We start from the raw sequence: 12,188 nt of genomic DNA on the forward strand, positions 1-12,188 counted from the left end.
CATCAGTGGGGGCAGAAATGACATCGGCAGCAGCAATCACAGGGGTGGAAGTGACATAGCGGGCAGCATTCGTGGAGGTTTCGGAGGCGATCGTGGAGGCGGTGGTCCTGGCAGTGATCATGCAGGTGGTGGATCTTAGTCCCTCTATCCCCAACCCCTCCCCATTCCTGATGAAGGGCTTATTCCTGAAACATGAACTCTCCTGCTCCTCGGATGCTGCCTGACCTGCTGTGCTTTTCCGGCGCCACATTTTCCCACTCTGTATTTAAATATGGACGACTCGTGTTGAAAGGGTAGTGTGTTACAACTTGCCTTGATAAGGTTTGCCCACATTTGGTAAAAAGCTTTGTGGGGGAAGACATACGTCAGACACGAGGGACGTGTAGGAATGAGAATGTTCACTGTGTCAACTCTCGCCAGTGCCACTGTCCAGCAGCTATCATTATCCCTCCAATGAGCTGCCAGAGGAAGTGGTGGAGGCTGGTACAATTACAGCATTTAAAAGGCATCTGGATGGGTATATGAATAGGAAGGGTTTGGAGGGAAACGGGCCAAGTGCAAACAAATGGAACTAGATTAGGTTAGGATATCTGGTCGGCATGGACAAGTTGGACCGAAGGGTTTGTTTCCGTGCTGTACCTCTCCACAACTGGGCAGCTTTCCTTCAGGAAAGTTGGCTCTTGTGCAGATCAGCCCGATTTTTACCTCACCTGGGATAGGGTCAGGTCGAGTATACTGTGAACGGGAGTCCCTGCACTGACTGCTTCCATCGTTCCCAGCAGACACCATCCTTGGTAAGGTGAAATCCGGGTGGGTAGGAGAAGCCAGACTCTGACCCCAAGGGCAGCGGGTTGGAAAGTTGTAGAAGCTCGGTTTCTGACTGCAAAAACAAAAGTGTTTCAGACACTGCAAAGCAAGGCAAGACAGCTGGCCAAACACTTTCTAACTTACAGCTCATTCTTATGGACATTTGTCACTAGCAAGAGTCATAGAGCTATCAAAATTCGGCTGGCTGAATGATTGGATTGTAAAGAAGTAAGAATTGAACATTTAAAAGAAACTGTTCTTTCTCTGTGATGATTTTGGGATAGTCAGAGTCACATGTCAACACCAGAATGCAAACTCCCCGTCGACTCCTGAATAATGTCCCTCGAAGGTCCTGTTACTTCTCAAGCTAACAACCACACAGGGATTGTTTTCCTGAGGCTTCTTTTCAGTGCCAGAAGCTGAGCCCTGTAGGGTTGTGAGCTCTGAATCACACTGTTACCTTTCCTATGGTGGCAGTGTGGATGTAATGTGCCTTTAGTGTGGGCCAATTCTGGTAAAGTCCATGATATGCTCTTGCAATCAATGGGGGTATAAATACAACTTCCCAGCATCCAGCTCCTTTGGAGGGGAAGGTTTAAGATTTCCACTACTCTCTACGTGAACAAGGGCATCCAGAGTTGCTTTCAAACTTGAAGACCCCTCACTTTGTTCTGTCAGAGCTGAGGGACCTGGAGCAACCTTGTGCTGGGGTTGCACCTTACTGGGGTATGAATGGCACAGCAAGGCCAGAGCTGGAACACACTCAGAGGAACATTCTGGAAGGAACACAGTGAGCACATGGGACATAAATATATGAAGAATATAGGTTAGAATGTTACAGCACAGTATAGATCCTTCAGCCCTCAATATTGTGCTGGCCTTTTATCCTACTCTAAGATCAAACTAACCTCCATACCCTTCATTGTACTGTCATCCATGTGCCTATCCAAGAGGCTTAAATGTCCCAAATGTCTCTGATTCTACTACCATTGCTGGCAGTGCAATCCACACCCAGCACTCTCTGTGTAGAGAACATTCCGCTGATGTGTCCCCTAAATCTTCCTCCAATCACCTTAAAATTATGCCCCGTTATGATAGCCATTTCTGCCCTGGGAGAAAGAGTCTGGCTATCTACTCTATTCAGTCATAGAGTCATAGAGATGTACAGCATGGAAACAGACCCTTCGGTCCAACCCGTCCATGCCGACCAGATATCCCAACCCAATCTAGTCCCACCTGCCAGCACCCGGCCCATATCCATCCAAACCCTTCCTATTCATTACCCATCCAAATGCCTCTTAAATGTTGCAATTGTACCAGCCTCCACCACTTCCTTTGGCAGCTCATTCCATACACACACCACCCTCTGTGTGAAAAAGTTGCCCCTTAGGTCTCTTTTATATCTTTCCCCTCTCATCATAAACCTATGCCCTCTAGTTCTGGACTCCCCGACCCCAGGGAAAAGACTTTGCCTATTTACCCTATCCATGCCCCTCATAATTTTGTAAACCTCTATAAGGTCACCCCTCAGCCTCCGACGCTCTAGGGAAAACAGCTCCAGTCTGTTCAGCCTCTCCCTATATCTCAAATCCTCCAACCCCTGGCAACATCCTTGTAAATCTTTTCTGAACCCTTTCAAGTTTCACAACATCTTTCCGATAGGAAGGAGACCAGAATTGCACACAATATTCCAACAACAGCCTAACCAATGTCCTGTACAGCCGCAACATGACCTCCCAACTCCTGTACTCAATACTCTGACCAATAAAGGAAAGCATACAAACGCTGCCTTCATTATCCTATCTACCTGCGACTCCACTTTTAAGGAGCTATGAACCTGCATTCCAAGGTCTCTTTGTTCAGCAACACTCCCGAGGACCTTACCATTAAGTGTATAAGTCCTGCTAAGATTTGCTTTCCCAAAATGCAGCACCTCACATTTATCTGAATTAAACTCCATCTGCCACTTCTTAGCCCATTTTCCCATCTGGTCAAGATCCTGTTGTAATCTGAGGTAACTTTCCTTGCTGTCCACTACACCTCCAATTTTGGTGTCATCTGCAAACTTACTAACTATACCTCTTATGCTCACATCCAAATCATTTATGTAAATGACAAAAAGTAGAGGACCCAGCACCGATCCTTGTGGCACTCCACTGGTCACAGGCCAATGCCTCTCATCATCTTGTACACCTCTATCAAGTCATCACTCATCCTTCTTCGCTCCAATGAGGAAAGCCCTAGCTCCCTCAACCTTTCTTCATAAGACATGCCCTCCAGTCCAGGCAGCATCCTGGTAAATCTCCTCTGCACTCTCGCTAAAGTTTCCACATCTTTCCTAAAATAAGGTGATCAGAACTGAACACAATATTCCAAGTATGGTCTAACCAGAGCATTATAGAACTGCAGCATAACCTTGTGGCTCTTAAACTCAATCCTCCTGCTAATAAAGCCAACACACCATACGCCTTCTTAACAACCTAATCAACTTGGATGGCAACATTGAGGGATCTATGGACGTCAACCCCAAGATTCCCCTGTTCCTCCACACTTCCAAGAATCTTCCCTTTAACCCTGTAATCTGCATTCAAATTTGACCTTCCAAAATGAACCACTTCGCACTTTTCTAGGTTGAACTCCATCTGCCACTTCTCAGCCCAGTTCTGCATCCTGTCAATGTCCCGTTGCAACCTACAACAGCCCTCCACACTATCCACAACTTCACCAAACTTCTTGTCATCAGCAAACTTACTAACCCATCCTTCCACTTCCTCATCTAAGTCATTTGTAAAAATCACAAACAGTAGAGGACCCAGAACAGATCACTGTGGAACACCACTGGCCACTGAGCTCCAGGTTGAATAGTTTCCACCCTCTGTCTTCTATGTATCCAGACAGCCAAATTTTCCTGTATCCATGCCTCCGTACTTTCTGAATGAGCCTACCACACCTTGCTAAAATCCATGTACACCACATCCACTGTTCTGCCTTCCGTGAGTTTTGTCACATTCTCAAATAATTCAACAAGGTTTGTTTATGAGGCATGATCTGCCCCTCACAAAGCCATGCTGACTATCTCTAATCAAACTATGCTTTTCCAAATAATCATAAATCCTGTCACTCAGAATCCTCTCCAATAATTTGCCCACCACCAATGCAAGACTGACTGGCCTGTAATTCCAAGGGTTATTCCTATTCCCTTTCTTGAACAAGGGAATAACATTTGCCACTCTTCAACCGGTCTGGTACATTAGTCCTAATGTAACTAGATCACAGCCCGGTGCACTTATGATCTACATTTATAGCAATATCTTGTATTAGTGTATCATAAAAAGTTGTTGATCTTGGCTTCTGCTCGACCAGCTGTCCTGGTGATTTAAGCCTTGATAATATCATGGTGCAACACTCTCAGCAAGGTGCCGTCTCGAAAACCACAGACAGATCCCCAGATGTGGTCGACCCAAGGCTCTGAACCCTGGAAAGGGGGCAGATGACCAGTTCCCGAGGCTCTGTGGGACCCAGGGCAGGAGCAGAAACCATGCCTGTGAGCAGGACTAGCTCCCCTTTGTACAGTTCCTTTGCATTAAAGGCTCTCATTCCATCTGCAATTTTAATTGTGATGTGCCCTTGCCCATTAGTTTTGTGAGTTTTGCCTGAGTAACCATGCAGAAACTGAAGTATCGTGAATTTGAGCTCCTTAATCTCAGACACCTCTTTGAGTGAGCAGCACTGGTGGTGCTCCGGGGAAATAAGGCAACATGTTCAATTGCGCATGTACCTACTTGACTGGTAAGGTCTCTGGGACGAATTGGCACACGTTTGCAAAAGATTCTTCCTTTGCCTTGTCTGATTGAAAATTATGTTGAGCATTATGTTTTGGGAGTGCATGTTCATAGTCTGTGAACTGTTCTCCATCTTTGCATGGGTCCTTTAGCTTTGATTTTCCATGACCAGGAGTGAACCACGCTACAGCCTAGGGGGAAGATCACAGTTCAGTTAAAGGGGACTGAGAAAGCATTCAATACTTGATCCAAAATCCTGACAAGAGTCCATATCAGTGGGTGACATACCCTTGACCCTGTGACATTTTCCACTAGAATGTATCAATCAAGCACTAATGGAACTCACGATTGGCAAAACAGCCCAGAGTAAGCCAATTCTCATCACTTAATTATTGTATGGATGGCATGTACAGTTCTTGCAACTCTTTAGCCTGTTCCCCTCACTGGGGGTATAGTTCCATAGCCCACACAAGCAAGCCTTTATGTTGCTCGGCCTTGCTAAGACTCCCTGACTCCCCCAAGGGCTCCTTGACAGTGGTGAAACTGCATGCAGTCCCAGCTGTGGCCACTGCTCTGGGTTGGCACTACTGAGGCAACACAGCTGCCAGCCAGTCAGGTTGGTCATAGCTCACTGAAGCAGGATTAAACTGGTTAACTCTGTGTTGGCCAACACAGATGTGGGTGTAATTTTTACGATATTACACCCTTTCCAACCAGCATATTTGAAGTGTTGTTAGGGGGGTGGGGGGAGGAGCAGAGATTGTGGGGCAGGAAAACAAAATGGAGGTTAGAGTGGTGCTGGAAAAGCACGGTAGGTCAGGCAGCATCCGAGGAGCAGGAAAATCGACGTCTTGCACCACTCTAATCTAGACTCTGGTTTCCAGCATCTGCAGTCCCCACTTTTGTCGAGGAAAACAAAATGGGGTGGGCCTGCCCACTCTCCATCGCTCTCCCATTTCACGTTGGGAGGGAAAGGAGTCGGACAGCTCTTTCCCCCATGCTCCCTGCCCCCATTAATGACAAGCATCAGCCCCACTCTCGCTCTGCCATTACAATGCACGGTTTCACTGAGGTGGCTACCAATTGTTTGGAATTGGAAGCGTACCTTGGTCAGAGTGGTTCTCTGTGCCCATCGGAGTCAACATCCTGCACCCTCCAACCCCCTCCAGCTCACTCCTCCCACTGAATAGGCTCTTGGCACCTAAGCTGAGCCCATGCCTGTCTGAAATCTCAGACTTAAGCCCAGGTGCAACCATTCTTCATCCGCAGGGACAGCCCGCAGTCCTGGCTGTGCAGTCCTGCTCGATCCTGGCACTGTCAGGCTGAGCCTAGGATCTGATGCAGCTCTCTCAACAGAGTGACCCCTGCCCAGGTGGGGAAGGGGAGTCTCACTCTGAGTCAGACAAGGTGGATTGCACTGTAAAAGCCCCACTGTGGGGCAGCATGGTGCATGGGCTGACAACTAACAAACAAGTCAAGGATGGCAGGAAATACAATGCCCTGTAAAATCCTGCCCACGATGGACTGAATGGCCTCGCAATGGGACCAATGAGATGGGAGAATGCTGTTTAATTTGGATATATGAGAGATGTTACATTTTGGTAAGACAAACCAGGGCAGGACTTACACAATTAATGATAGGGCCCTGAAAGATGTATTGTCAAACAGAGAGACTTAGTATTTCAGATACATAGATCTCTGAAAGTGGCGTCAAGGCAGAGAATGTGAAGAAGGCACTTTTTATTGCTCAGACCATTGAGTATAGGAGTTGGGACGTCATGTTCTACAGGACATTGGTGAGGCTACTTTTGGAATACTGCATTCTGCTCACCCTGCTATGGGAAGGATATTATTAAATTGGAAAGGGTCCAGAAAAGCTTTACCAGGGTGTTACCAGAACTGGACAGTTTGAGTTCTAAGGAGAGGCTGGATAAGCTAGGACTTTTATTCCCTGGAGCGTAGGAAACTAAAGAGTGACCTTATAAGGGGCACCGATCAGGTGAATACCAATGGTCTTTTCACTCGGGTAGAGGCGTTCAAAACCAGAGGACAAAGGTTTAAAGTGAGAGGGGAAATATTTAAAATTGACCTGAGGGGCAACGTTTTCATGCAGAGGGTGTTGCATGGATGGAAGGAGCTGCCAGAAGAAGTGGTAGCGTTAAGTACAGTTACAACATTTAAAAGACAGATGCATGGATAGGAAAGGTTTAGAGGGATATGGGCCAAATGCTGGCAAATGGGTCTAGTTTAGTTTGGGGAACCTGGTCAGCATGGTCAGGTTGGGTTGAAGTGTCTATTTCTGTGCTGTATGACTCTATTGCTGTAACACCACTGGATTACTGAAGGTATAATCAAGAGCTACTTACCTGCCCATTGGGCTTGCACAAGATTGTCGTACATTCTGGACCAGTTCCGAATTTATTACTTTCCTTCAACAAAAAGTCTTTTGGAGGACTGTGTGGGACCTTTGCTTCAGCTGCCCAGACCTAAAAAAAGCCGTGAATGAAACTGTGTTAATAGCTCAAAGGCAGAGACTTCAAATTAAATATTCCCGGTTTGTGGGCATCGTCAGCTAGGGCTGGCACACTTCACTCATCTCTAGCTGCTATGAGGTGGGGCTGGGCACCATCTCATTGAACCCAAGGGGAGCATTTTCAGCCAGACTTTGTGCCCCACCTTGGCGCAGGAATAATAGGATCCCAAATGGTAGTGGCCCACCTGCAAGCCGAGGTAAAGGTGGCAAGGTAACTCGGACCAAGCTGGACGGAAGGTGAATCCGGACAGAAAATGGTGACAGCAGAGGATCTGTCCAAGTCAGCTTCCAAGGAATTTGTATGAGCAGGGTTTGCATTCAGCCAATGGGCATCCTGTACTTACGGTTATACTGGACCCTGCATTCACCCGGGTCCTGGGTGGGAAGCGGTACACTGTCACTGGGTGTCCATCAATGTTCTGCTGCAAGATGTAGTTCCCAATGTCTTCCTCCGTGCTGAGTGAGATATTTAAGAGTCGCACAAAGTGGCCATTGGCAGCGACTTCGATTATTTTCATGTTGCCCATGGTGCTGGAAGAAAGAAATGGTTTGAGCTCACTTTGCCTGTGAAAGTTGAAAACGGTGTGCTCAGAAACAGGAGGAGGCCCTGAAACCCACACTGCGAGGGGAACTATGGGGATCTCCTCCAGAGAAGACAACTTGGGCTCACCGTCCAATGACTCTCACAGCCAGAGGACCAATCAGAGGGTGTCAGGGCAGGGGAAGCCCCCTTCACAAGGCAGCCCCATGGCAGCCACTACACTCAGAGAAGCCTACATTCAGGCCTAATGGGAACTGCTGGACCACCCCCCTTCCACCACCACAACCCTGCCACTGACAACCCAATCCCCGCCCCCCCCACCAACTCTCTACCACTACCAATCTTGGCATTGGGAAGGAAAACCAGCTGCAGTCTCACTGACCTCCTTTATTTAGCCTCATTGGGTCAATAACAGTCTTCATCAGCCAGCACTCCCACTCCCTCCCCACATCCTCTCCTCTCCCCGAAGTCTGCTTCTGTGAAAGCGGTGCCAGCACGTGGGAAACAGAACCTCAAAACTGGTTGACTTCTTTTAACCTCACAATATCAAGTGCCTTGATGGCAATACTGCTACTGGACTATTAATCCATGACGCCTTTTATTGCCATGGGGACAAATCCCACCATGTCTGCCGGTAGAATTAACTAGTAGCAAGGGGATTAGAAATTAATCTCAGTGATGGTGACCATGAAAGTATTGTTGTAGGAATGCAACTGGTTCACTAATGGCCTTTTGGGAAGGAAATCTGCCACTCTTACCTAGTCTGGCCAACACATGATTCCAGATCCATAGCAACGTGGCTATAGGATCATAGGAATAAGAGCAGGCCATTCAGCCCATTGAGTCTGCTCTGCCATTTAATTCAATCATGGGTGATCAAACTTCATTTTGACCACAATATTCCCTTAACCCTTCACATCATTGATAATCAAAACTTGATTCACCTGTAATTACACTCAGAGACTGAATTTTCCCCAGGCCTCCGGGGTAGAAAATTCTAAAGTATCACCACCCTCTGAGTAAAACTAATTCCTCCTCACCTGATTCTCAAATGGCACTCTGCTTATTTTTAAATTGTGACCTCTGACTCCAGACTCCCCGACCAGGAGAAACATTTTACCTGCATCTACCCTGTCTATCCCTGTTGCGGTTCTAAGGAAGCATTTTGATAGATGTTCTGAATTCTAATCACAAATGCTCTGTGTTAAGAAGATGTCATGTCAACTCTAACAGTAAAGGTAAAGTTTCCATAATCCAGTGGGCCATACACTGCTTTCTCATTAGAGAGAAACAGAGAGAGAGAGCGGTGACTGATTACATCTAATATGGCTGAGTCTTTAACACTCTCTGAAACGGTTGAGTGAGCTACTCGGTTGTACCAAACTGCTACCAGAGACCAGATGAATTGTAACTCTACACCACTTTCTCAAAGGCAATCAGATAACAAATGGTTTTGCTCCATGGCAAGGTAAGAATTAAAAGAATGCACCCTGCCCCTGGTCCCACCCTCTTGTTGAGACTGGTGAATGTTGGAGTAAACAGGTATTAAGCACACAGGTCTGAGAAACTGGCTCATTTCATCACAAGATGACCCTACTCCAACGTCCCCACCCTGTAACTACTTCAATATATCCTTTCCCAACATAAAACAAAGAAAGACAAATACAAGAATCACACCCCATTACTTTAATATCTCTATAGTCTTTCCCTCAGGTCACTCACCTGTAATGAGATTAATCAGTAACCCCATAAGCCTCCACGGGGAAGCCCTGCACAGGGCTGGCAACCTGTTCACGAGGGGTTGCAGTAACAAAGCAGACTCCAATCACCATGGTGACCAGCAGGGGATGATATACTCAAATGTTGGAAAACACATTCACATTCCACAAGCAACACACAAGTCAAATACAGCACTGCCAGAGACCGATCACATGCACAGTGATGAATTTATACTGTATCTTCTCACTGATTTAACTCTTTACAAGAATATTTTAGGTTCATTGATATTTTATAATGATTTCAGTTCCCTTCTGATAGTGGAATCCCTTTGTACTCTCCCACATTAGTCAACAATTCTAACGTCACTGGAGGAGGTTGTTTGGTCCAACACACCTGTTCTGGCTCTTTGAAAGGCTGATCCAAACTCACTCTAGTCCACTTCACCTGTAACCCTGCCAATATTCCTTATTTCTCAATTCTTCCAGCAACCCCCCCACCCCCAAAGCAGTTGCAACATTCAAATGTGGTCTGAAAGAAATTACTAGGAGACAGTGAGGACTGCAGATGCGAGAGATCAGAGTCGAGAGTGTGGTGCTGGAAAAGCACAGCAAGTCAGGCAGCATCCAAGGAGCAGGAGAATCAATGTTTCGGGCATAAGCCCTTCATCCATTCCTGATGAAGGGCTTATGCCCGAAACGTCGATTCTCCTGTTCCCTGGATGCTACTTGACCTGCTGTGCTTTTCCAGCACCACACTCTCGACTCTGAAAGAAATTCCCCTTAGTTCACCAAAGCCATCAATATAGCCCACCCCTTCCACACTCCACACCCTGGGTATATTACAAGTTATTATAGATCCCTGTCCTTGCATACTCAACCCTCCTATTTCTCCCTGTCTATCCTATCCATGGTAAAAATCACTACACCATGATATAATCCCACAGGTTTATTTGGTAATGCAAGCTTTTGGAGCGTTGAGCCTGTGTCAGGTAGCTACCTGGACTATAACCTGGTGTTGTGTGATTTTTACCTTTGTCCACCACAATCCAACACCATAGCTAGCCTATCCAAGCCATTCATCATTTTCAACATCTTTATTAAATCTCCTCATAACCTTCTCGCAACTGGGAGGACAATCCTAGCTTCTCAACACTTCCCAGTCAACTAGTAACGAGTAAAGAATTTGGGGATATCCATTTGGGAAGAAACCAGCCAGCATTACTTCATCTGGCCTACATGTGATTCCAGCCCCACACCAACATGATTGTCGCTCAACTACCCTCTGACATAACCCAGGTGATTTCAACTACACCACCTCTCAAGAGACTCTTATAGAGTTATGGAGCCATACAGCACAGAAACAGACACTTCAGTCCAACCAGTCCATGCCAACCATAATCCCAAATTAGATTGGTCCCACCTGCCTGCACTTGACCCATATCCATCAAAAACATTTTTTATTCGTGTACCTATCCAAATTTCTTGTAAACATTATAACATCCACATCCGCCACTTCCTCTGGACCAACCACTCTCTGTGTAAAAAATTGCCCTCGTGTCTTTTTTAAATCTTTCTAGCCCCACCTTAAAAATATCTTGTAGTAAAAAAAAGTTCTCAAAGACCACACTCCCAAAATAAATACTTACATGGTAAACAGCCCTGCCTCTAATAAGAATGAATTCTATAATCTGTACTGTTAATTGTATGAACACAATGCATTAAAAGAAATCTATTTATAAACAGTCGTTAACCGCGGACATTATTTCTGGACAACCTTACTTGTCAAGAATTGTTTTTTTAAATGCCCATTTCCCATAATCATGAAATGCAGAAGCAAACTTCACCATGGGAGGGCACAGTTGAACAATCTTCCCAACTTTCTCAACAGTGTGAGCACATGGATAAAAGGTTTGAGATACAAAGCAGTGAGTCAACAGCTGATGATGGAACATGTCTTGGTTACCTGGCGATCGGTGTGTTGAGGTCACATGTGTTCATGACTGGCTTACAAACAAGGGGCGCGTTGGTCGAGTCATTGTTCTTGAGGTTCTCAATCAAAGTGTTGTAAAAATCTCGCCCTTGACCGGATTTGCAACTGTTGGGAGAATGGGTCGGAGGCTTTGCACAGAACCACTTTGGCTCAGTTTTATTACTTTCCGACGCTGTAGAAGAAGAGATGTCATTGTAGGTGCTCCCAACAGCCTCATGGCCTTTTGCACATGGCTGCAGTCACAGGTGAACACAAGATTATAAGCAAAGACATGCCCCCCCACCACCAACCCACCTCCTTCTCGCCCCTTCAGAAAAATACCAACCTTACAAAGAGGCAGTGAACAAAGAGGGTTCAGATAGCTGAACAAGGGAGATGTTAAAGCAGAAAACTTTGCTATCCTGCTTGGACAGCAGAGACTCTCCTAATGTGCAAGTAGATGTGAACAGGCCTATATCTCAGGGTGGCTGTTGGTGAGGTTCAGATCTGCAAAGTACCTTTCCCACTGCTTCCCTGACCTTGGGCTTGTGGTGCTGTGTGGATGTGTCAGGTGGAGATGTGAGGTGTCTGTCAGCCTGATGCAACCTTTCCCGCAAACACTTCCCGGTTCCACAGCCCAAACCCTGTAACCAGATGGAAATCAGGATTGCAGTCACATTTTCTGCTATTTGCCTTAACGTTAAGGAGTGTTTTTCAAGTTGAACCATGAGGACGTTCAGGAGATGCACTCAGAGAGATGTCCTCACCTCAAAGGCCAGGAAGTCGGGGTTCAAGTCCCACCTACTCTCAACGTACCTGTGAAATGCCCAGGTCAGTT

The 12,188-nt window shown here is 46.3% G+C and overlaps 1 protein-coding gene across 1 annotated transcript in view; it reads right to left on the reverse strand.

Moving 5' to 3' along the window:
* LOC122561568 (uncharacterized) overlaps window positions 1-12,188 on the reverse strand; it is a 130,147-nt gene that overhangs the window by 16,733 nt on the left and 101,226 nt on the right. The window contains exons 11-15 of the mRNA XM_043713365.2: window positions 11,345-11,543; window positions 7,467-7,653; window positions 6,956-7,075; window positions 4,590-4,780; window positions 711-880 (exon numbers count right to left, since the gene is read on the reverse strand). Of these exons, the coding sequence (XP_043569300.2) occupies window positions 711-880; window positions 4,590-4,780; window positions 6,956-7,075; window positions 7,467-7,653; window positions 11,345-11,543 (867 nt within the window). The remainder of the gene's footprint in view (window positions 1-710; window positions 881-4,589; window positions 4,781-6,955; window positions 7,076-7,466; window positions 7,654-11,344; window positions 11,544-12,188) is intronic.

This window comes from Chiloscyllium plagiosum, unplaced genomic scaffold (assembly GCF_037043375.1).
Source record: "Chiloscyllium plagiosum isolate Xiang-an unplaced genomic scaffold, Cpla_swu_hap1 HiC_scaffold_23, whole genome shotgun sequence".
In the NCBI taxonomy this organism is placed as follows: Eukaryota; Metazoa; Chordata; class Chondrichthyes; order Orectolobiformes; family Hemiscylliidae; genus Chiloscyllium; species Chiloscyllium plagiosum.